We start from the raw sequence: 26,658 nt of genomic DNA on the forward strand, positions 1-26,658 counted from the left end.
CCCCAGATAATCTCTCCAACATTGTCTTATACAGAGCAGAGGTGGAACTTGTCAAAAAGTTGCAGTAAAATGTTGTGTGCATGTGTGTGTGAGTGGTCACGTGCGTGCTTTTTAGAGACTTAACGCACAAAGGCAGCAGCAGTCTTACTGTTGGTGTACAATCTTGAAACGTGGACGGGGGGGGGGGGCACAGACGTGGGTTGCATGGTGAGTGGAGGGGGGGGTTGCGTGCTGCTGCTGAGTCTCCTGAACGGGAAGCAGACTTCACAGAATACTCCAAGCCCAGAGGAAATCAATTAACCAAATAATCAATTATCTGAACGAAACAGTGCCCGCCCATCTCATTTGGATAATGTATTAACTTTGATTTAATTTAAAGTTGAGAAAAGTAATTAGATTTGACCAAAAGTAATTTGTATTACAGTTAATCTTGTAACATGTTTAAACTTGTGACTATATCCTTTGAAGTTTTATAGCTGAAGACTAAGTAATGACTCAATGGACAGGAATATCTCAATACTTCCACCCCTTTATGTAGTTTGTTATACACCTAAAGTTATAACAATGTGCAAAGTATTATGCGCTTTTATAATTTGCACTAGTTTATGAATATTTGTATTAATGTCCTTTGGTTTTACAGTTACAAGCAAATTATTAATCCTGTTTTAAAATTTAAGAAATTGCTCCAGACACCATTAAGACAAACAGACAAACATCAAGCAGATGGCTTCGAAAGAAAAACAAGCAGTCACTAACATGGACTCTATTTAATGAGAAATGCTTACTAAACAAACAAAAACTGAGACAATGACCTCAGTGTCAATCACCGAGATCATGGCAGAATATGCCCCTGTCCTAAACAAATGGGCAAAGAGGACATCAAAATGTTTTAAAAGTGGTAAGTGTGAAAATTCCTTAAAACGTGCAGGTGAAAATGATCAGGGTGATCACACCAGTGAAGAGATCTTAAAAAGGTCAGAGTCAGTGCTGATAATCGTGTCGAGAGTGTGGTGCTGGAAAAGCACAGCCAGTCAGGCTGCAGAGGGGCATGAGAATCGACATTTCAAGCTAATGCCATTCATCACGCATGATAATATAGTGTACAGCCTTCCACGTAGTTGACCCAGAACTGATACCCAGCCATCACAGTTTTCCCACTTAGACATCTATCTAATCAGAAACTTCACGCTTGCCCAGGGTTCTTGTGGCACAGTAGTAGGGTCCATACCTCTAAGCCAGAAAGTCCAGGTTTCAAGACCCACCTGCCCTAGGAGATATGTCATAACATGTCCAAATAGATTAATTAAATATCTAAAAAGATCAATCTCTTGATAATGGTCATCTATTGACATCAGGTAAAAACAATGACTGCAGATGCTGGAAACCAGATTCTGGATTAGTTGTGCTGGAAGAGCACAGCAGTCAGTTCAGGCAGCATCCAAGGAGCTTCGAAATCGACGTTTCGGGCAAAAGCCCTTCATCAGGATGAGGGTATTTTGCACGTAACGTCGATTTCGAAGCTCCTTGGATGCTGCCTGAACTGCTGTGCTCTTCAGCACCACTAATCCAGAATCTATTGACATCAGTTCGAATTGAAAAACTTATGCATCACAGCCAAATAAGAATCTAATTATGCAATGACTGGAACAATCAGGTTTCAGAGGCATGTCTGATAATCACAAGAAGCTGGGGATTTGAAAAGGGTTGAGAAAGCCTATTTTATATGATAGTTATGTATGTACAGAAGTAGAAGAGAGGAGGAAACTGCACCCCAACCATCTGAACATCAGTATTTGATTGTTTGGCAGCTGAGTCCACTATCTGTTTAAGTAACATTTCTAATGCATTTGTTTTAATAACATAATAAATCAGTGAACCTTATCCAAACACATTTATACCTGGAGTTGTTTTACACTGAGTAAGACCAAGCCATACAGGTAAAAGTTAAATTGGATTTCAGAATCCAACATGTCTACCCATTTAACTCTGCCATAATCCTGGTTAATGGAAGTCTCTTGTTCCTTGCTGGAATTTTAATGCTTTCTTCCTTCACTATGACACTTCCACCGCCTGAGGGCCTTGTTTTTATCACCACCCATTTTCCTTTTCGACATCAATACCTCTGCTCCACAGAGGCTTGCAAACATGGTTTGAAGTAGGTAGATACCAACACTGACAACTACAAGTGGCAGTGATTTCTGGAGGCTACCTGGAGGGGCATTAGATGGAGTGAGCAGAATCTGAATGCTCAGCTCGATGAGAGAAGCACCAAGAGAAAATAGAGGTCATCGAATTGTATCCATTGACTTCCTCTACAGCATGTATGGTGCAGACTGCCAAGCCAGAGAAGGGATCTTAAACTACATCAGGCAATAATTAACCCTAATATCCAATATGGTGTAAGCCATCATATAGGAAAATAAATGCAAAGTACTTTGGCTTAACTTTAGTCCAAATTAGATTAATACATATCTTTTCAAATTAGGCATGAGTGAAGTTAATAAGAGGACTGCCTCTCATTTTCTTCCTATGTTTTGCAATTTGCTTTTGAGATTAGATTAGATTACTTACAGTGTGGAAAAAGGCCCTTCGGCCCAACAAGTCCACACCGACCCGCCGAAGCGCAACCCACCCATACCCCTACATTTACCCCTTACCTAACACTACGGGCAATTTAGCATGGTCAATTCACCTGACCTGCACATCTTTGGACTGTGGGAGGAAACCGGAGCACCCTGAGGAAACCCACAAAGACACGGGAAGAACGTGCAAACTCCACACAGTCAGTCGCCTGAGGCGGGAATTGAACCCGGGTCTCTGGCGCTGTGAGGCAGCAGTGCTAACCACTGTGCCACCGTGCCGCCCACAGATATCTGCTATGGTTGACCTGGTCACATTATTTTTAACCCACTTAGTTAGAATTTGAGCCGACTCATCCAATTCTAATTTGCCTCAATTTGGCACAATACTTTACAAAATTGCTACGTCCAAGTGATTTAGTGAAATTAGAATCAGCAGTCTCAGCACTCAATCTACACTTCCACTTAGGTTACAAAGTTCGCAAAATGTGAAGATTCAAATTTTTTTCTTCTAAATCCAGATTTACTGTCTACTAGAGATTGTTCACTAAATCTTTAAATTTACACTTAATAATCAATCCCTTTGAATGGAATGCAGACAAAATAAATGACAGCATATAAAATAACAAGGGACAGATTTAAAGAAATGTCGCAACCAATCTATGATGTTACCTTTGAAATTCTCCTGAAACTTGTGTTGTTCCACACAAATCTGCAGTAATATCACAAAGCACTACAACACTACGATATCATTTAATGAAACACTAGAATCACTAACAAATCTGGAAATTGTCACTCAAAGCCAAATGTTAACTTCAAATGTCAGCTTAAACTAATGCATTTGCAAGTCAAGTAGCAAGGTGAGGCCCACGTACGTATATCTACCAATCAATGTAAGTCAACCAACAAGTATTCCATTCCATTTGTAGTGGATGAAATTTCATTCTCACTACAGTCTGTTCTGATATAACGCAATAGTTCAGTTCCCGTGCGATCCCACGTCATAAGAAAATCGCATAATAGCAGTACCATTTAAATCAATGGGACCGGAAATCATGTTACAGCCAATACAGGTAAGGAAAGTTCGTGTTCTACAAATAATGATCTATGTTCCTCAATCACGATATCGCCAAACTGACTGTTACAGCAAAACTGACTGTATTTTGCCCAGACATCAACAAATGGAGGTAAACAGTATTAATTCTTAAAATGTAAAATTAACTAGTTTTATGAACAATCTGGATTCAAAACATGAATGAAAATATATTTCCAATTTAGAATTCAAGCCATATGCATTGTTATCAACAAAATAAAAAGTCATTTATATTTGTCACATTAACAGCCAAGTGACTGAAAACAGCATAGATTTCCCACATAAAGTGGAGATCTTCAGATTGTTTGAATTTTTGTCTCAGCACAACATTTTGTCAATCTTGTTTAACCAAAAATGTATGGAGGGTGGAGAAGAATTAAATATTTGTCTGCAGTTATATGTAATAAATCAGCCAAAATCTTTCAAAGTTAATTTTAAACTATTATCAAATAGACAAACAGCTTCAAAGAGATTTTTAATTTAACCGCACTAATTATCCATAATTATAGGAGAATGATTACAACTCGCAATTTAATCAAGAATCAGACAGCTATGTTAAATGGTTTTAGATGACGCCTTTACTCAATCACTTGATCAGATAATAGATTGCCAGTTAGCTACTTTCCTCTCAATTTATAAAAGCAGTACTGCAATGAATCTCTAACATCAATATACCCAGTTGTGAAAGTTTAAACTGCAAATCTGGATTATAACACAACATAGAAACTATATATCAAAAGGCCAAAGCAACTGTTGTAGACACAATTATACCCTTAATTTACAGAATTTAAAAGTCCAACAAAGGTAGCATTACAAAGTTACCAACAATGAATGAAGAATTTACTTAAAAGACAAAGATGAGGGACATTAATAATAACCAAGTCTAAGAGTTAAACGTTGTGTCAACATTTTAGGATAAGTCAACAAGTTACACTGAGTACATTTGTTGTGTCAGACCTCCTTTGCATTATCAACTGAAAACTGGCTAATCAGGACTCATCTGCAATAACAATTCTTACAAACCTCTAAAAGGTAGGCAATAGCTCTAGTAACAGTCCAGCTCCTGGAAGCGAGAAATTGAACATAAAATGAAATCTTGTACACCGCAATTCAGAAAAATACAATTCTAGATTTTCATTTTAGATTGAGAGACATATTTTTTAAAAAAATCAAAGATTATTCCTTTTCATGCAAAAATTAGCTTTGAAACCAAAAGCAAATTGTAAATTAAAAAGTTAGAAAAAAATGAAATAGTACTTCAGGAAAATGAGCCCACACCCCCCAGTAGCAGTCTCCCATTTGCAAACCACTGCAGAAAGAATATTTTGTAGAGCAAAAATATGTGCGTTGCCCTATTGTTCAAGTAACCCATCAGCTAAACCAATTCATACTCAGAGGCTGCACTTCTCAGTAGACTGTTATATCTTAGTCCAAAAAAGCTTGTTAAACTATAGATTCTTCTTGCCCGATCCCCTGCTTTTCCCATTTTCCGATTAATGCCATATGTTTTCTACAGTTTTAATGCCAAATCTTTATAATGATTGACTTTAAACAGAAGACAGCCCCCACTTTCACCAAAATAGTTACATATATCTTTGTAATCTGTATACTTATAAAGGCTTTACTCAGGAAACATGGCAAGAAGCATATTTAATCTAAATTTGTACACAAAAAAAGACTGCCACAGAATCACTCTTGGCTGGATTGACTGGGTGATGCATCGGGGTACCTCAGAAAGCCCTGTACAACTAGAATTTGGGTGCAAATACAATTTTAAGAATAGTCACTGAAAATCAAATATTGTAGACTATAAACTCTCCTAACTCAGTGGATGCACACTCTGAATACTATTGAGTTGCACTGTGCTGTACATCTCTACGACTCTAAAATATCATTGACTTACTAATGATACAAGGATAAGCAATGGTGTTCAATGGAAACAAAGTTGTAAAAATAACAGATCAAAGTAGGGTTTATTCCCCATAATTTAGAATGTTAAGATTGATTCCATTGCAGTTTTCAAAATAACAGCAGAATTTCTACCCATCCTAGTTCCCCAAATGAGCGAACAAACATGAGACCTTTGAGTGAAGCTTGGAAACACTTTGACTAGTATCATTAATTTCATTTGTGAATTTAACAAATTTTTATTCATGCCATAGAAGAGATACAGGGCCAAGAGAGATATATGTAGTTGTGTCAAGAGTTCAATCCCTAAATGGCAGATCATATTGGAGGCACAAAACAGCCATTCCTATGACCAGAGACTTGAACCCACTAATGGGGAAAAACAGAGGAGGAAAGTAAATATCTTCAAACCATCCTGGCCAACTGACAACCAGGATTCCTTGCAATAGGATCCTAATTGGTTTTAAATAATCCTAAAACGTGAAGACTAGTTAAAGTTGCTGAGTTGAACAAAGCATCCACTACCATTCACCGTTTTCAAGGTCTCGAACACACTTTCCAACTGAAGCAGTGATTTTCTTGTATTTCATTAACAGCATACATCATTCCCTGCTCACAATGCAGTTTCTTTCTACACTGACATGACTCAATGCATACTGGGCAAGCACTTTGTAGAACACCTCCATTCAGCATGCATGATACTAAACTTCCAGTACTTTATTTTAATTCTCCACCATTCTCCCACACTGCCCTTCATTCCCTTGGTTGTGACAATGCTTCAATGAAACTTAACGCAAGCTCACAAAACAGCATGCAGTCTTTCAAATGGGCACTTTAAATCCTTCTAGCCTGAAGACAGACATTCAGTGCCCTTAAAAAAATACAAAAACATCAAGTCTCACTCTTAATTCCTACTGGAGTTCAGACAGTGACTACTCTGCCAAACACAGTTCCTTCAGAAACATGGCCCAAATCTTCTGTTCTCTGGATAACTGGAGACTGAGTGTAGCCCCTACCCCAAGCCTCATCCTGAGGTCTCCTCCAAAGGCGTGTATTTTTTTTTAGTCCAAAACAGGATTTTTGACACTGATCAAATGATTCAATGCCCACTTTTGTTTCTTAAACTTGTCCCATTACCAATTCCTTTGGAGTTGCACCAAGAAACCTTTAGCAACTTAATCTAATCTTGCTTTCAACCTCTCATTGAGCTTCTCTACAGTTCATCTTCCCACATATCCCTTTTTGCTTGTTCAAAACCGACAATATTACAGAAAACAGATGAAAATGATGGTAAATGGGACTACATCAACTTAGGATAGCTGGTTGGCATGGATGAGTTCAACTGTGCTGTACATCTCTACAACTCTAAAACATCATTGACTTGGATGTCTCTCTCCACAGATGCTTTAAGACCTGCTGAGTATTTGCAGAATTTTCTGTTTTTACTCTTTTGTTTGCCAAGTTTGAAAGACAGACATGAATGTCTTGGAAAAAGGTTACCATTGGAGTACACATGATGCCATAGTAAGGCCCTATATTCACAAGTGTCCTGTACGAGTCAAGAGCATGGTGCCGGAAAAGCCCAGCCGGTCAGGCAGCATCTGAGGAACAGGAGAATTGACGTTTCAGATATAAGCCCTTCATCAGGAATGAGGCTCGTGGGTCGGGAATGAGAGATAAATGGGAGGGGGGGGGGGTGGGTTAGCTGGGAAAGCGATAGGTGGATGAAGATGAGAGAGAAGGTGATAGGTCAGAGGGGACAATGATGAACAGGTCCAAAGAATGGTGCCAAGTTGGAGGCTTGGGACTTGGAATAACTTGTGTGTGTGTGGGGGGGAAACTACTGAAATCCAAATTTATCCCATGTGGTTGCAGGGTCCCAAGGCGGAATGAGGTGTTCCTCTTCAAGGTGCTGGATGGTAACAGTTTGGCAGTGGTGGCGTCCCAGGACCTGTACGTCCTTGATGGAGTTTGGTGGGGGCAGGGGCGGGGACGGTGGCGGCCGAAGTTGAAGTGTTCAAAACGGGCTGTAGGGTTGGTGGGTGTGGGTGTCCCAGAGATGTTCTCTGAAATAACCCGCAAGAAGGCATTCTGTCTCTCAGATGTAGAGACCACACCAGGTGCAACGGATGCAGTAAATGACATTGGGAGAGGTGCAGATGAATTTCTGAGAGATGTGGAAGGATCCCTTGGGGCGTTGGAGGGAGGTGAGGGGAGTGGCGTGGGCGCAAGTTTTGCACTTCCTGCAGTTGCAGGGAAAGGTGCCAGGAGTAGGGTAATTTACCAAAGAAAAAGGACCAATTTCTTGGGATAAAACAGAGTACAACACATTCTATTTATTCTATTACTGTACTGCAAGACAGAGCTATCACTGCATAAACATATGTTTACATTATGCTCTGTTCCATTACACAAATAGCACAAACTGCAAAATTGGAAAACTGTTTCCTTGAACAGGCCACAGATCTCATCAACAGTGATTTCTAACTCAAATAATACACCAGCCATTGATAAAAGCACACCTCAAACTGGCATACTGTCTCACAGAGAAAGACACAACAGGATCAATGAAAATTAAATATTTACCCTTTAAAGATTGATTCTCAAATTTCCCACCGCAGTATTTCAAAGCTTAAAATGCCCAAACCTAGCATCATAAGGATAACTCAGGCAACCCTTGTAAACTGCCTCTGAGCTATGCTCTTAGAAGCAGTAGCATGTGCTGTTAATAACACAAGTAAATTTAAAATGGAGTATTTGGAATGTATTTTACATGGGTAGCATGTACATGGCTGTGGAACTGATGTCTTATGAGTTAAATGATCTTTCTCATTTCAAACTTATCTTTCGTATCATTTGGACTTGACAACACCCTTTTGAATTTCTTTGTTACACTGATCTCAAACTGGTTCATCAACCCTTCAGATGCTTCACTTGTATAACTGCAATAGCTACATTTTCATGGACTTGTCAAAGATCAAGATCTTGTGTATTATGTTAAAAAACTTTTGTTGCATAGGTAATGAAAATTATCGAATATTTTATTGATTTACAACTACACTGAGAAATAACTCTGCCCAACCTCAAAACAAAAATAAGGTTTAAGAGATTAAGCTTGACTGATTATTCTACATGTAACATCAATTTTAGATCATCTTCACCCATAAAACACTATTAAGCAGCCTAAGGATACAGTGGCATTCAAGTAAACAAGCAGATCACAGAAGATGGTTCCGCTTTATGTATTTTAATTGTACTTAGATCGAGACCATTCTCATAGATAATATTTGAAACTGGTCAAATTGATTATGGTATTCTAATTAGTTCAATTAAATAATTCGAAGCATCCGTAATAATTCTTAGTAGTTTGATTGACAGCTATAACTAAAGTTGTTTGAGGAAGTGGTCACGAGATCTAAGTAAATTTGGTAAACAGAATACAGAATATTTCGAATCTGACTCTCCAGCATTTGCAGTCCTCACTTTCTCCTGAATGCAGGGAGCAGAGGATAATGATTGATGGTTGTTTTTGTTACTGGAAGCCAGTATCCAGCGGGGTCTGCAGGCCCTCATTGTTTGTAGCATAAATAAGCAATTTAGCCTTGAACGAAGGAGTACTGTTCAGTAAATTCATAGGTAATAAAAAAATTGGTTGGGTGATAACTAGTGAGGAGGATACAGGAGGACATGGAAGGGCTGGTCAAATGGGCTCATCAGTGGCAAATGAAAATTAATCTAGCTAAGTGTAAACTTTTGCATTTCAGCAAGACAAACAAGGCAAGGGAACACAATGGTAAGACCCTGGAAAGTAAAAAAGATCAGAGGGATCTTGGTTGTAGGAGAATGTGTCGCCCCTTCAGTTAGCAGGGTGGATAGATAAGTGATTAAGGCAGCATTTGGGATACTTGCCCTTGCTAGCCAAGCCAGACAGTTTAAGAGGAGGGAGCAGATGTATAAAAGGTTGGTTAGGCCACAACAAGAGCTTAGTGTGCAGTTCTAGAATCCACATTATAGGAGTGATGAGATTGCGCTGGAGAGGGTGCAGAGAAGATTTACCAGGATGTTGCATTGGCTGGAGAATTTTAGTTATTCAAAAAGTTTGGATAGACTGAGGCTGTGTTCCCTGAAGCACAGAGAACTGGAGCCAGTGGTGGGAAACATGGTTGAGAAGTATAAAATTATGACAGGCATAGTCAACAAGAAATAGCTCTCCTTTGTCGAGAAATCAATGATCAGAGTGCATAGATTTAAGGTAGTCGACAGGAGTTTTAAAAGAGGAGGAGGGTGGCACGGTGGTTCAGTGGTTAGCACTGCTGCCTCACAGCACCAGGGTCCTACGTTTGATTCCAGCCTCGGGCAACTGTCTATGTGGAGTTTGCACATTCTCCCAGTGTCTGTGTGGGTTTCCTCTGGGTGCTCCGGTTTCCTCTCAGTCCAAAGATGTGCAGGCCAGTTGAATTGGCCATGCTAAATTGCCCATAATGTTGGGTGCATTTGTCAGAGGGAAATGGGTCTGGGTGGGTTACTCTTCGGAGGGTCGATGTGGACTGGTTGGGCCGAAGGGGCCGTTTCCACATTGTCGGGAATCCAATCTAATCTAAACATTTTTTAACCCACAGTGTTAGGTTCTTTTTTTCTTGAGATCTTTACAACTGAAACATGTCAACTTCTGTGAACAACTAAAATTTTATTAAGCACAGTACAGAACAAGTTTTCTGCAAAAACCCTTTAACACACTTCGCAGGGTTTTGGAGCCCTGTCAAAGATCTGTGAACAAACCAATAGTCCTTCCTTTATACAAGATCTTTACATCAGTCAGTAATGCCCACAACACAATCTCCCAGTCACATGGCACTGAAGACACAATGCAGTGACCACATCATTTCCAGAAACAATATAATGTAAATCACCCCTAAATGGTCAAATCTGTTTTAAATCTTGTTTAACTGCAGGAAATAGTCAAAATTCCAACTGCAATGATCTTATTGATTTCTGAGTAGGGGATGATAATGTAAATTCACTCTGAATAACTAGGAAATGGCCATGTAAGTGGCTCAGAATGACAAGAGATGGGAATATAAATTCCTTGCAATCTACCTTTAAGTTAGAGGCATCCCACCCTAGCCTCAGGACATCCAATTTCCTGCAGATCAGCAGAACAAATTAACCCTTTAATATCTCAGTAGGATGATGGGAATCTAAAACTGTAGATTTAGATTTGCTAAGCCAAGTTACACAAGAATATAACCCAAGTCGTTCGGTGGTTAATTTTGACCAGTACAGATTCAACTGACAGAAGGGCCTTTTTCTGTGCTGTAGGCCACTTTAAAATGGGGTAGGTACTCATCAGCTCAATACTCAGGTGATTCCGGTTTTAAGATTAAAGGTACCACTCTTCGACAGTTAATATTAAAATGAAAAGTTAATGCCAATTAAATGTCTTTGCTGCTTCTAGAGACAAGAACCTTTTAGAACACTTTTGCACTGTAATAAGTTTATCACAAAGATCAAACCACAATATAAGCAATAAATGTTTTAGTTTAATAATCAGATTCTACCTCCAGTTTGATACCGAATAGATAAAGGCACACCAATCAAAAGGAGATGCAAGATCTGCTTAAGGAGTGATTAATGATAGGAATCTCATAAGATTATCTAGAATGAAGAAAAATAAACATAATAATCATGGCTTATAATTGTGGTCAAGTTGTGACAAACCGGTACAGGAGATGATGTATTTATACAACAACTTTAACTTCAAAAAGCACCCAAGACACTAGACAGGTATGCTAAACAGAATATGATGCTAAACCACACAAAGATACACTGGAGATATATCAAAAAGCTTGACCAAAGAAGTAGTATTTTATCAAGCATCTTAAAAAGGATGAAGGTTGAGACAGAGAGAGAGAGAGAGAGAAAAATATAGAATTCAGCGCTTTGATAGACATTAAGCAATAGCTTCCAATGGAGCAACACAAACACATGGAAGGTCAGAATAGCAGTACAAAGATCTGAAAAAGAGCAATGTTACAGAGAAAAGTCAAAGTCATAAAGGGGTTTGAAAAGGAAAATTAGAATTTCATAACAGATGTTGTTGTACGAGGAGCCAAAATAGTTTCTGAAAATTAGTGTAATAGAAGAATTTGACTATGTGCAAGTTACACAGTCATGGTAGAGTTTTTGGATGACTCCAAGCTATAGTGGGTAGAAAACAAGAGGGTGATGGGAACTGAGCACTGGAACAATCAAGTTTGAAGGTAACAAAAGACATGAACAATGATTTCAGCCAATAAATTAAGATGAAGCAGACAGAAATGATGATGGAAATGACTGCCAAATCTGCCTATTGTAAAAGGATAAGGTCCAAAGTCGATCTCTGGAAGAAACTAAATAAAATAATTGTGGATGCTATAAATCTGAAACAAAAACAGTAATCGCTGGAAAATTCAGCAGGTCTGGAAGCATCTGGGGAGAGAAATCAGAGTTAATGTTTCAGGTCGAGCAATCCTTCCTCAGAACTGGAGGAACTAACTCAGATCTGAGGAAGGGTCATTTGACCTGAAACTTAGCTCTTGACTTCTCTCCACAGATGCTGCTAGACCTGCTGAGCTTTTCCAGCATTCTCTGATATGCCAAGGTTGCATATCACAGAGTTCCCTAGGTGTGGATGCAAGCCATTTGGCCCACTGAGTTCCTACTGACCTTCTGAACAGCATCTTACCCAGTCCCACCTCCTGCCCTATCTCTGTAACCCTGCATTTCCCATGGCTAATTCACCTACCTATACATCCCTAGACACTATTGGCCATGGTAAATTGTCCATCTATCTAACCTTCACATCTTTGGACTGTGGGAGGAAACCCAGACGCACATCGGGAAAATGTGCATACCCCACAGATAGTCGCTTGAGGGCGGAATTGAACCCGGCAATCGTACTAACCACTGTACGAGGCAAAAGTGAGGACTGCAGATGCTGAAAGTCAGAGTCTAGATTGGAGTGGTGCTGGAAAAGCACTGCCGGTCAGGCAGCATCCTGCTCTTCGGATGCTGCCTGACCGGCTGTGCTTTTCCAGCACCACTCTAACCTAACCACTGTACGACCCAAGCTGCAAATGGCCTGATAGTGACCGGGGACAGCATCAACAGCAATGACTTGGGAGTATTTCTATTTATCCAGTAGCGAACGTTGACACGAGCAAGAGTGACAAATCAAAGGTCGTGAGAGACGGTGTGGTTAGGTAGAGCTGGACATCATAGGGCTACATGTGGAAACTGGCATGCTCTTGAACGCTATGCAAAAAAAAATGTGGAGACATTTATTTCCCCAGAAAAAAAAAGTACATCATTTGTCAACCATACGCAATTTAGACGGAGGGAAAATGGTAGGTGATATATTTGAAAATAGGGCTATTCTTTATCCCACGAACTGAGTGCGCTACAGAGGGGGAAAAAACGCAAAAAAAGTTTATGAATTCAATAATCTTGATCTAGCAATTCCAAGTTTAAATCTGACCAATATATTACATGCGACAGTAGAATCCTTAAGGACGTGCATGCACGCTGCAGAAAGATATTTTAATTCTGCAGCCAAGATTGTGAACACGATGTTGCAGTCCTGCCGCGATCAAACAGTAAAAACGCAGACTTTAATAGGCCCTGTGTATGTGAACGATAGGTAGCAGGAGAGAGCGGTTTGCTGAGGAGATACACCGATCACGAAGAATAGACTGGCCGCCGCCCCTCACCTTACAGCAACTCGGACACAGCAGTCATCCTGAGCAGGCGCCGCCATTGCGTTGTCTCTAATTCCCGAGCCGATCCTGACAATCCAAACCTTTCAGTGTCACAGCTTCGAGCGGCTCCTGTGGGTGCAGCAACTCCCTGCTACCTGTACCAGCAGCAGCAGCACAGCCGAGCGGGAGCCATGGGAGCTCAGAGCTGAATCACAGCGACAGGGAATGGGGGAGGGGAGGATAGGGGCTGGACTCAGCCCGGCCTCCCCTCCTGCAGCCGTCGTCAATGAGCTCTCAGGGCACCGGGCCACCCGCCTCGGCCTGGGCTGGCGTCGCAATGCGCTCGCTTCGGCAGGTTGGTGTGGGGGGGCTGGGCCTCCGGGGAGACGGAGTCTGGGGGCTGGGCCTGGCCGCGCCGGGGGGCCGGGCAGGGTTTAGACCGCCTTCCCTCCTCACTCCAGCCCGCCTCCGCTGTCAGGTGCGTCAGGAAGGAGCAGCAGCAGCAGCGGTGCCACCGAGCGCTTCTCCGGATCGGGTTTCCAATCAAATCTGATCTTTATCATCAAAAATGAAATGAGAACGAAGCCAGTGGCGATTTAAAACATGGAGGGGTGGGGGAGATGGCGGGGGCAAAGGTAACCCGCCTCATCTGTGATAGACGGCTCCCACAACCAATCACGGCGCTGACCGTTATTGTGACGTGCAGGGTCGAGCTCACCTGGATGAGGTAGCACTGTCCTCACCTTCCATCCCAAATAGACAACGACACCAGGATGAGGTAAGTGTCCCCACCTTCCACCTCTGATCGACACTGACACTTAAATAAGGTAGCATTGTCCTCACCTGCCACTTCAGATAGACATTGACACCTGGACGAGGTATCACCATTCTCAGCTTCCACCCCAATTGATAGTGACACCTGGATGAGGTAGCACCATCCTCAGCTTCCACCCCGATCGACATTTGTCAACTGGACAAGGTTATATTGTCCTCACCTTCCACTTTTGCTTAAAACGGATATTGGAGCAAGGCGTCCTAAGCTCATCTTCCACTTTTGTTCAACACTGACACCCGGACAAGGTAGTACCTATCATCTCCTTCCACTTTTGTTCAGCAGTGACACTTGAGCAAGGTAGCACTGAGCTCACCCTTCACCCCTGTTCAATACTGACACCTGGGCAAACTAGGGCTGTCCCTATTTTTACCACTTTTCAACATCTGTACCTGAGCAAGGTAACACCCTGCATATCTTCCATCCCTGTTCAACATAGACAACTGGGCAAGGTAGGACTGAGCTCACCTTAACACTTCTCCCCCTTCAACATTAAATTTGGCCAATGAAGTACTGTCCCTTCCTTTCATGCCTGTTCAACACTGGCCCATAGGTATGTAAGATTGTCCTCACCTTTCATTTCTGTTTATCACAGGGATTTTGGCAAGGAATTATAGTCCTCATCTTCCATCCCTGTCAAACAGTGGCACCTGGGCAAGTCAGCAATATCAGCAAAGCGATGTCGAGCATTGTGCACTCTGATAGTTGACATTTGGTCCATAATGTCTCTGCTAGATGGAGGGGGGGGGAGAAAATCTTCTTGCATTTTCCTACTTTCCATATAATCATACATTTTCCATTACTCTTTCTAATCCAGCAAATTAATTCTTGGCTGATTGTGGGTGGTGACAAGGTTTTTATTGTAATCAGTTATGGTTACACTCCAGAGTGTTGGATGTTCAATTAGTCCTTATTAAGTCACCTCACCCCACCCTGTGCAGCTTTTCCACCTGGTCTATCGTGAAAACAGGCATGGAGCCACGAGTCGTGAGAGTTGTTTGAATCAACATAGAAATTATCACAAAGTTAAAAGGTAAGTTTTTGAGGAAGAGAGGTACAAAAGTTCAGAGGGGGAGTTTCAGAGCTTGGGGCAAATGCAACAGGTAGCAGAGAATAAGCTGCTCTTAAAAGATGTGTAAAATGCCAGATGAACACACAGATCAAAGGAAATTGTTAGGCTAAATGAGTTTTAAAAATTGGGAGGGGTGAGGCCATAGAATTTGAAAACAAGGACGAGAATATTAAAATTGAGCCATTGTTGTTCTAAGTCAGTGAACGTATAGATGATGGGTAAAAGATAGGAGGCAGGAGTTAGGATACAGTCAGAGTTTTGGATATACTTGAGCTTCCAAAAGTTTCATGTGATAGTCTGGAATGAGGAGCAGTGAAATCGATAACAGTAAGATAGTATTGATTGATTTCTTTATTGTCAGTGAGGTACAGTAAAATTGGAATACATATGGATTTCATCTGAGATCTGGACAAAGTTGAGAAATATGAAGGTGGACTTGGAAGCAGATAGCCTTCGTGAAGAAGTTATGTGCACAGTTCAGGAAAAAAGCACACCACAAACCATCTGATTTAGTCTTCTAACATAGCCAGAGAGGGGGATGAAATCAAAAAGCAGAATTTAATACGTTGACAAAGGCGTTTAACTCATTGGGTGTGTCTTCTCTGGCTGGGTAGGCCTGGAAGGTTTGGAGGCAGGGAGCAAGAAGAGCATTAATCACTGCCATGAATAATACCTCAACATCCTGATTGACTCTTGTTGGGCTTGCAGCACCTGAACAGCAAAATGACATGCCCAGTCTGTAGTAAATACATTATAGAACAATTTGTTCAGTAAAATCTTGCTTTATCTGCTAATTTCAGTCAGTGTCTGATATAGAAAATCATGCTTCTCTATTTGCTAAAAACTAACAAAGAATCAACTAGTTTTAAATGTTTTACAGTGAACAGTACCAAGGTAAGTGTAAAGTTGTTATAGTCCTACCAGTCTATTGGGCTGCTTTCTCATTAGGAGGTGGTTTAATCTGAGAGGAGAAAGTGAGGTCTGCAGATGCTGGAGATCAAAGTTGAAACTTTATTGCTGGAACAGCACAGCAGGTCAGGCAGCATCCAGGGAACAGGAGATTCGACGTTTCGGGCACAGGCCCTTCTTCAGGAATGAGCAGAGAGTGTTCAGCAGGAGAAGATAAAAGGTAGGGAGGAGGGACTTGGAGGAGGGGAGTTGGAAATGTGATAGGTGGAAAGAGGTCAAGGTGAGGGTGATAGGTCGGAGTAGGGTGGAGGCGGAGAGGTCAAGAAGAAGACTGCAGGTCAGGAAGGCGGTGCCGGGCTGGAAGGATCCGGCTGAGACAAGGTGGGGGGAGGGGGGATGAAGAAACTGGTGAAGTCCAAGTTCATCCCCTGTGGTTGGAGGGTTCCCAGTCGGAAGATAAGACGCTCCTCCTCCGACCGTCGGGTTGTTGTGGTTTGGCGGTGGATGAGTCGTGGATGAGGCGGTGGTTTAATCTGAGGGTCACGATGCCTTAGGCAAAGGGAGAGGTTGAGAAAACAAGACCTTCAGGGTAGCCTGAGCTGGTGCGGTAATTGAACCCATGCTATTGCCATCATTCTGCATCACAAACTAGCAATTCAACCAACTGGGCTAAATCAAAACCATGATGTTTTCATTTGAACGATTGTGGGTTCAAATCTTACTGTAGACTCAGATATGCAATACAGGCAACATTTCAGTACAAACCTGAAAGTTGTAATGCGAGATGTAGATTCTTTTATTAGAGATTAAAATGTGACCCCTTCTTTGGACATGGACCAAATATATCATTCTGTACAACTTGATGGGCTTGGGAGTTCCCTACTGCCTTGATTAATAGTTATTCCTCAACTAACGTCATGAAAACTCACATTATTTATTATTTTACTGCTGTTTGTGGGATCATGTTGTCTTCACATTTGCTGTATTTCTATACTTTACAGAAGTAAAGCAGCAGATTCAAACCACTATAAATGCCTGAGGAAAGATCACAGAAATAATTCACAGGAGGCTCCCAAGCACTGAGGATGTCACCTAGACAGGGGACGAAACGTCTGCAACACAAATTCCCAGCTCGGCGAACAGAACCACAACAACTTTACGGAAGTACATCGTTGGCTTTTAAGCGTTTTAGGCACGCTGAGGACACAAAAGTTGTTGTATAAGTGCAAACCCTTCCTGCTTTGATTTACTTTAAAAGTCACAAGATTCACTTTATAGTTAAAAAAAAAATGGAAAAATGTTCATGATAAATAAGAAATTTTAATTATTGTAATTTAACAATGAAACTAGTATGTTGTCCAAAATACAATACAATATGGTGCATTTACTTACAGATGAAATAAAACAGCAATTTAAATGTCAGAACAGAGTTCATATTCATTTGAGGTAAATTTTTGATTCAGATTAAACGATTTGCCCTCTGCACTGTGCAAAAGCTATTCTTTCTGAAGATATTTACAAGTCAGGTTACGTATTAATTCCAAACAGTACAAAATGGAAGCTGATATAGTGGTATTTCAAGTATACTGAAATTTATCATCATATACAAATATTGCCTGTGTTGGTAAATTATGAAATATTAAAAATACTGCCTGCTGCATTTTAATATTACATTTCTGCATGTTAGTCCAATTCCCTTTACCATGTCTAAAAATTCAAAGAAAGACTGGCTAATATTAGCTGTTAGAAGCAGAAGACCACATTTAAGAAATCTTGAGTAGCTGCTTTTCTTTTGACCTACAGTTGTGCATTACCTCATCCATTTTTTTTCATAATTTGACTATATCTATCCAAAGTAAGCCTTGATCACATAGATTTTCCCTTATCTACTCTCAAGCTTACTATATTTGGGCCTACAATTTCCAAACTTGAGATTTGGTATTTGATCAATTGACCAGAATTACGTCAAAAATTATAGACATTCAAAACATGTAGGGGTAGATATTTGTTTCAGGCAGTTGCACAAATCAGAAAGCATGGTTCAGCTGCTCATTAAATGCAGAAGCTGATATTCTGTTTCACAGACTGCGATAGAAATGAATATAGTGAGCTGTATGGGATTGCTTATTTTGCATCACTACTAGAGACGAATTTCAAACCAAAGTTTCTTGTACTTTTTTCCATCACAGCATAAAATGCAATTAATTTGTAACTCACATGAGGATAAATAGTCTTGCTTGTTTCCTGTGCACCTGCTTTTTATCTGTCACATCCTGGTCCAGCCATATGAATATTTTGTTGGAACTGCTACGCCATAATACTTTTACAGAACTGACTTACTTGCTATATGACTGCATGCATTATGCAAAAGAGATTGAGAATATAAAGTTGGGTTGAGGTGCTGTAGTATAATTAACTGGACTAACAATACTTGTGGGAAACCAATATTCTACAGCATACAAACATGCAATCAAAGACAGAATATTACTGGCAATTTCTGTCCCAGACACAGAAAATGGTCTAATTCCTTTTTTAAAAAAATATTGAAGCAAGCTTTGTCACATCGATATAAATGACCTGTTTATTTAGAATTCAATCTCACTTACATAAACACAAAAAGTTAAAATGGACCAATGATGATTTAATACAATGAATAAAAATGCAACTTCAAAAGCAACATGTTTTTGTTAAAAGCAAATAGAAAAAGACACCCAGGAGCTCCAATGATACATTTTAGACTGACATTTATCCTTACAGGTTTAAATACTGGCTTTGATTGTCATCTGAACTATAATTTTCCTCTGTGCACAAGTTTCATAAACTCTAGATGGAACACTTTGCACTCAGTTTTTTTGTATCAGGACAGATGCAAAGAAAGCCTGCACCATGTCCTGTTGGCCAATCATTAGTTGTAAAATTCACCAATTACACCATCCTGATGGGGAATGAACAAATCAAAGTGGATGCAACAAAGAAATTCAGTAGCTCCATTCTTCAAAGAATTAAGAACAGGAAATAATACAAAGACTTGGTTTCCAGGTGCAAGTGTGAAGAATACTAAATACAGAGAGAAAACAAATTCTGTGAGGAGTTAAACTCCATTATTAGACTGTCCCATTGTAAAATGCAGATAAACATGTCCAAATAATACTACTTTTGTTGTAGCAAAAGATCCATGTTTTATATAAACTATAGTGGTTATTAATATTAAAGGTAAACAGTCTTATTTTTTGAAATACCAAGAATCAGAGAAAGCATACAGTGGCAGATGGGAGTTGCAAGAAATGAAGTTGTATTTACTTCAGTTCTGTAATAAGAGCAAAAAGGGAATGGATATTCATGTTAAAACATGGTTAGAGTTCTTGATCTTTTACTGTTGAGATCTGCATTTATTCAATTTTTTGAAAATCAAAAACATAGTGAAGAACCTCTCCTCTTTTCCTCAAACACTGAATTCTTAGAATTAAAATAGAAAAAGTATATTAGTTATAAAGGAACATCCTGGGCACAGTGCTAAACAAGTGCTGAGGTGACATCATCCTTTTGAAAATCTAAGCTGGCCACTTGCTGTACCAGATGATACTTCATGATATTTTTGTTCAAACAATTGATGCAGAACCTTTAATTGCATTTAAAGAATGGGAACAATACCTGGCAGAATATAAATTTTAGTCTCCTCATAACATTCATAATATTTTTAAGAAAATGTCTTTAAATTAACTAAATTCTAACAATGCAGTAACATAAACCTGTAAAAAGAGAGTTAACACATCACAGTATTTCAAAGGAAATATAAGGTTATTTGTTGTACTGGAAGAAACTAGTTATTGATCCTTAATAAATAGGAGATTGTTTTATTTAGTTTGTTTGTCTCATGCAATTCATTTGTAAATCTTTTTGTCATGTTATTCACATTCATTTTCAGTGTCACTATTCTTCAATTTCAGTGGTTCTTAGTACAGAATCTTCTCCCAAAACTCTGCACAGTTCATTCAGTCGTTGCTGCATTTGAGGCACTCCAGCCAGTTGAGACTCAAGTCTCTGCTTTTCTTCAGCCAGTGAAAGTCGAGTAGCAATGTCCAATTGCTCAAATCGCCAGCCACCCTCCCCATCAAATTGTAACAAGTGTGTGTGGTATTTCCTATAAACATCAAATCAAATTAATCTTACAGATTTGCTTTCCAACTGACAAATACTGAAACTTCAGATTAAAACAAACCATTTGACTTGTTTTTGCTGCTTTTCTGTATCATGATCAATTTATTTTGAGAAAATGCATCAGCTTCCTTTATATCATTCAGTAACTTAATAATAGCCATTTGTATTCTACAAGAAGTGCAATGTTCAGGAAGATATTCCAGCAATTTTGGAGGAAATTAAATTTCCATCAATACAAGTTGATTTCTTACGGCATTGTTCACTGAAAAGAAAAGGTTTCTTCCTGTAAATTTAATAGATGTACATGTGGATTCATAAGGTATGTAATAAGAGTTCACAAAAATGCATTGCAAAAATTAGGAAAAGGAATGCAGAGCATAGACAGATATGTAGGAGATGTAAAACAAAAGTAGTAGTACTCAGTTGCAATTTAGATTGGCAGAATATATGTAAAATATTATTTAGATGTCTGTGAAATAATTTGATGACTTCCCTATTTGCACATTATTCAAAAGTTATAAACTAATTATAATGGGAGACTTTAATTATCTGAACATGGACTGGGATGATAGTATTGCCGTCATATAAAGAGAACAGAGGGAAAAGAATGTCTAGACTGTGTTCAGAAGAATTTTCTAGAATAGTGTGTTTCCAGTCCAATAACACAGGCAGCATTGCTGGACGTAATGCTTTGGAACTAGGGCCAAGTGGACAAAGTGTCAATAGGAGAACATTTAAGGGACAGGAATCATTGTATCAGAAGGTCATGAAAATGGAATAGTGTTGGTGAGATGGGCTTCAGATTGATTCCACAGGTTGGCGCAAAATTGAGGGCCGAAGGGTCTGTACTGCGCTGTAATTAGATTTTAGATTAGATTAGATTACATTACATTACAGTGTGGAAACAGGCCCTTCGGCCCAACAAGTCCACACCGACCCGCCGAAGCGCAAACCACCCATACCCCTACAGTTACCCCTTACCTAACACTACGGGCAATTTAGCATGGCCAATTCACCTGACCTGCACATCTTTGGACTGTGGGAGGAAACCGGAGTACCCGGAGGAAACCCACGCAGACACGGGGAGAACGTGCAAACTCCACACAGTCAGTCGCCTGAGGCAGGAATTGAACCCGGGTCTCTGGCACTGTGAGGCAGCAGTGCTAACCACTGTGCCACTGTGCCGTCCCAATGTTTTGCAAGGTTTTTGTTGGCTTTGGAAAAGACAAAGGAACAGGGTAAAAGTCAATTGCAATGGAGTATAACAGTTCAGAAGCAAGACAGCTACTTAACAATTGGCTACATTTAAAGAGATGGTTCAGGCACTTTGAAGATATAGTCCCTTGAAGAGTAAGGGTAGGGCAAACAAATCTACAGCTCCTGGATGACAAAACAGAATCAAAATTAAGATGAAGAGAAGATTACTTAATACACATCAGGTGAATAATGTAGCCAAGAGCCAGACCAAATTTATTATGAGAGGGTTTAGCGAGGGTTTTGAGAAGATTTATAGCTCAGGTTGAGGTTCTGGATGTAGGTTTGCTCATTGAGCCATAAGTTTCATCACCATACAAGGTAACATCTTCAGTGAGTCTCTGGATGAAGTGCTACTGGTGTTTCCTGCTTTCTATTTATATGTTTGGGTTTCCTTGGGTTAATGATGTAATTTCCTATTGTGATGTCATTTCCTGTTCTTTTTCTCAGGGGATAGTAAATGGGATCCAAGCCAATCCAAGTCCAAGTCAATGAGAGGGGTTTTGAAAAAGCAAATACATAAAGCAAAAGTCTTTTATGGGCAATTAAATAGTGAAGAGGTGGTAAAAGGAGGAATGGAGTAAATTTTTACATGGGGGCATGACTGAGGTACCAGCTGAATACATCTGTCTTTGTTGAGGAAGAAGATACTGTACAGTCACAGTGGAAGAGAAGAAGTTCATTTAAGTATTTAAAACTGATGAGGTATTAATAGGCTGTCTATACTTAAAGTTAATTCAAACTGGAAGAGGTGCACCAAAGGAGATTAAGGGCAGCAACAGTAGGAACTGTTGGAGATACTGACCATAATTTTCCAGTCACTCTTTGAATCAGGACCGTGCCAGAGGACCAGAGAATTATAGATGTTACTCCCTTGTTCAAATTAGGGTATAAAGATAAACCCAACCACTGCAGGCATACCTTTGTGGTGGGAAAGCTTTTGGACATGATAATTTGGGACAAAGATAGAGAACCAGATGGCACAGATTTAAGTTAGTTGGCAAAAGAAACAATGATGGAATGTGGAAAAACATTTTTATACAGCAAGTGCTCAAGAACTGCCTGGCAGTTTGATAGAGATAGGTTCAGTCAAGATGAAATTGAATTATTATCTGAAAAGAATGTGCAAAGCTATAAGAAGGTAGTAGTGAAGAGATGAATTACTCCTTCAGGGGACTAGCACAGACATAAGCCGAAAGGTCTTGTGTGTTGAACTATTCTAAGTAATGATGTGGACATCAACAGATGATGAATTAAATTGAAGCTTGCTTAAACCAATTTATGTATCATGGCAAAATTGGGAACACTAAAGTAGAAGTAGGCTATTCTCTCAAGCCTGTTCTACCATTTTAGATCATGGCTGTCTATTTTAAGGTGTCAATGGTCGCCATTGACTTAGAGGTGCCGGAGTTGGACTGGGGTGGACAAAGTTAAAAATCACACAACACCAGGTTATAGTCGAACAGGTTTATTTGGAAGTGCTAGCTTTCGGAGCGCCGCTCCTTCATCAGGTGCACAACCATCTGATGAAAGAGTGGCACTCCGAAAGCTAGTGCTTCCAAATAAACCTGTTGGACTGTAACCTGGTGTTGTTTGATTTTTAACTTGGTCTGTTTTAACTACGTGTTCCTGTGCTAACGACATTTCCATTGATGTCATTAGTACTTAAATCAATCTTTATCTTGATCATCTTCAATTACTTCATCAAGCTTCAAAGAATGACTGGAATGAATGTTTGAAAACTCAATCTTCACAGAAGGATATTTGTACTATTATGGCAGGCTCTAGAATTAGCTGAATAGAAGCTATTGTTCAGACCATCACTGCTTTTTCTTTATTTTTCTAATTTTTGGTTTGGAACTGTGGGCTGAAGTTAAGAATCAAACTGAATTTTTAACATCAGCTTGCATTTTGTTAAAAAATCAGAAAATTCAAACTGGTATTTTGTATTTAGGAACTGGCCTAGAAAGATAAGTGCAGGTTAATTATTGCAGATGTTTTGGCACCAGAATGTGTTATGCTCAAGGTGTGGCAGTTGGTTGCATGGATGTTGTATTAATCCATTAAGGGGAGGCCAGTGCTGGTCAATGTTTGCATTGACCAGAATTCAAGAAAGATACAATCTCATGTAGCTGTAATACAATGTATCATTAAAGCAACTTCATAACAGTTTGGTACTTATTGTCAAAATAATTGTTGAACCAGCCAGTCACAAGAATCATATTAAATATAGACAACTGGGTTCAAATGAATTCATGAACAGTATAAAGAGTGTAGGGGCCTTCTTAAGAGGAACATCAAGAAGGCAAAGAAATGATCTGAGACAGCCTTTGGAAAAAAGGTTAAGTACAATCCAAAGAGATTCTGTAAGTGCATTAGGGACAAAAGATCAACTAGAGAGAGTACGGCCCCTTAAAGATCAAAGAGTGTTGAACCTCAGGATATGGGAGAGATATTAAATGAATATTTTGTGTTGGTTTTTAATGTGGAGAAAGAGATGGAGGCAAGAGAACTTGTAAATAAATACTGATGTTTTGAAGACAGTTCAAATTACAGAAGTGGAAGTACTGGAGGCCTTAGAAAATATAAAGGTGGATAAATCTTTAGGACCTGATCTAGTACATCCCAGGATGTTCTGGGAAGTTAGGGAGGAAATTGTGAGGCCCCTTGCAGAAATATTTGTATCTATAACTGGAATGTGGCTAATATTGTACCTTTGTTTGAGAAGGGATGTAAAGAGAAGCCTGGGAACTACAGACCTGTGAGTCTGACTTCGGTGGTGATTAAGTTGTTGGAAGTGATTCTGGAAGTTAGGATTTATATGCATTTGGACAGACAAAGAAAGCCAACATGGTTTTGTGTGAGGGAAATCATGTCTCAAACTTGATTGAGTTTTTTTAGAAGTATTCAAGAAGATTGATAAGGTGGTAGACATTGTTTACTTGGACTTTAGTAAAGCCTTTAAAACATCCTGCATGGTACATTAATTAGTAAAGTTAGATCACGTGGAATTTAGGATGAGCTTGCCAATTGGATACAAAATTGTCTTAATGGCAGGAGACAGAGTGTGACGGTAGAGGGTTCTTTTTCGGACTGGAGGCGTGTGACTAGCGTGTTCCACAGGGAGCGGGACTGGGTCCACTTTTTGTTTGTTATTTATATAAATGACGTAGATGAGAATATAGAAGACATAATTGGTAAGTTTGCAGATGACACCAAAATTGGTGGTATAGTGGCCAGTGAAGAAGGTTATCTAAGATAACAAAGATTTTATCAATTGGATCAATGGGCTGAAGAGTGGCAATGGAGTCTAATTTGGATAAATGCAAGGTCTTGCATTTTTTTAAAACAAACAAAGACAGGACTTACACAATTAAAATTAGGGCCTTGGGTAATTTTGTAAAACAGACAGACCTAGGAGTTCTGGCACATAATTTTTTGAAGTTTCCATCACATAGAGATAGGGTGGTTAAGACAATGTTTAGTACACTTGCCTTCATTGCTCAAATCTTTAAGTGTTTGGAGTTGAGATATTATGTTGCGTTTGTACAGTATATTAGTGAGGAGAAAGTGAGAACTGCAGAAGCTGGAGATCAAAATCAAGAGTGTGGTCCTGGAAAAGCACAGCAGGTTAGGCAGCATCTGAAGAGCAGGGGAATTGACGTTTCGGGCATAAGCCCTGAGGCCTCTTTTGGAGTATTATGTCCAGTTATGGCACCCTGTTATTGTAAGGATATTATTAAGCTGGAGTAGGTTCTGAAGAGATTTACAAGGATGTTGCAGGGAACAGATGATTTGAATTATAAAGAGAGGCTGGATCGGCTTGAACCTTTTTCACTGGAGCGTAGGAGGTTGAGGAGTGATCTTATAGTGATTTATAAAATCATTAGGGGTATAGATAAGGTGAATGGCAGGTGTCTTTTCCCTCAGGTGAAAAAATTCAAGACTAAGAGGTATTTTTTAAGGAGAGAGGAGAAATATTTTAAACAGGCACGAAGGGCAACCTTTTTTGTTTTACACAGAGTGGTTTATGCATGGAACGAACTGCCAGAGGAAGTGGTGGATGTGGGCACAGTTACAATGTTTAAAAATTACTTAGATAAGTACATGAATAAGTAATGCTCGGAGGAATATGGGCCAAGCGCAGGCAGATGGGACTAGTTTAATTTGGCATTATGGTTGGCATCGACTGGTTGGACCAATGGGTCTGTTTCCTTGCTGTATGATTGTACACCATATTGTGAATCCAGTGTTAGTGGGTCTGACTTGGTCTGGTTTGCTATCCCTGTGTCATAACGCTGTCCATTTAGAATGATCTGAGAAAAAAACTAATGTTGGGCTATGGTCTGCAACCATGAGTGGAATGACCTGGAGCAACCAAATAATAGGGTCAGTAAAGTATTGGGGAAGGTGGGAAGATGGCGGGATTGTGAAACACAGGTGTACTTGATAGCGGAAAGGCTAATTCCTATAAGAATTTGTGAAGACTATTTTGGGATTCATTTACAAAACAATTACAAAATAAAATTTATAGTTAATTTCCTGGAACATTTTGCCATTACTTGTTTTGTAACTTTTTAAAACAGAAGGTTTTCACTTTTATAAAAGGGGCAGCCTACAGAAATGTTGGCAGACTCCTAGAGAATCAGATTTTAAGCAATGTCAGCTATCCAAAGGAAAATAGTGCTCTCATTGCAGGAAATAATAAACATAAATAATGCCCAATCAAGTCAACAAATATAAAAAAAAGTTTGACATTTCATATAATGGACCTGATTTACATGAACTTAACTTGCAGAAATTGCCATCAATTCTGACTTTTTCAATTTCCATTACTTCAACTGTACTTTAATTTGAATATTGTCTCAAAGAAAAACTGGACATTTATATTTTCTTTATATATTTTGGCGGTCAAGTCAATTATCAATTGTGATTACTGCACTTCATTAAATTTTGAGTAAAATATTTGGAATATATTATGATTCCTATTAATATAATTCAATGTTTCTTAGTATCTGATGCATTGGCTCAGGTAAGAAAGGCTAAAATAGTACATCAACACAAATTTAATACATTCATCCATTACTGTCTTATAATGCTGTATCTTGAACAAGACT

The 26,658-nt window shown here is 39.5% G+C and overlaps 2 protein-coding genes across 4 annotated transcripts in view; both read right to left on the reverse strand.

Moving 5' to 3' along the window:
- Positions 1-13,630, reverse strand: part of kif21a (kinesin family member 21A) — a 142,821-nt gene extending 129,191 nt beyond the window's left edge. The window contains exon 1 of one of the 3 annotated variants that reach the window (XM_043713606.1): positions 13,329-13,630. In XM_043713606.1, the coding sequence (XP_043569541.1) occupies positions 13,329-13,375 (47 nt within the window). In that variant the 5' untranslated portion in view covers positions 13,376-13,630. The remainder of the gene's footprint in view (positions 1-13,328) is intronic. The other 2 variants (XM_043713604.1, XM_043713605.1) reach the window with 2 other exon arrangements.
- A 5,060-nt stretch (positions 13,631-18,690) lies between these two features.
- Positions 18,691-26,658, reverse strand: part of LOC122561656 (ATP-binding cassette sub-family D member 2-like) — a 90,138-nt gene continuing 82,170 nt past the window's right edge. The window contains exon 10 of the mRNA XM_043713607.1: positions 18,691-20,270. Within this exon, the coding sequence (XP_043569542.1) occupies positions 20,060-20,270 (211 nt within the window). The 3' untranslated portion in view covers positions 18,691-20,059. The remainder of the gene's footprint in view (positions 20,271-26,658) is intronic.

This window comes from Chiloscyllium plagiosum, chromosome 23 (genome assembly GCF_004010195.1).
Source record: "Chiloscyllium plagiosum isolate BGI_BamShark_2017 chromosome 23, ASM401019v2, whole genome shotgun sequence".
Taxonomy (NCBI): domain Eukaryota; kingdom Metazoa; phylum Chordata; class Chondrichthyes; order Orectolobiformes; family Hemiscylliidae; genus Chiloscyllium; species Chiloscyllium plagiosum.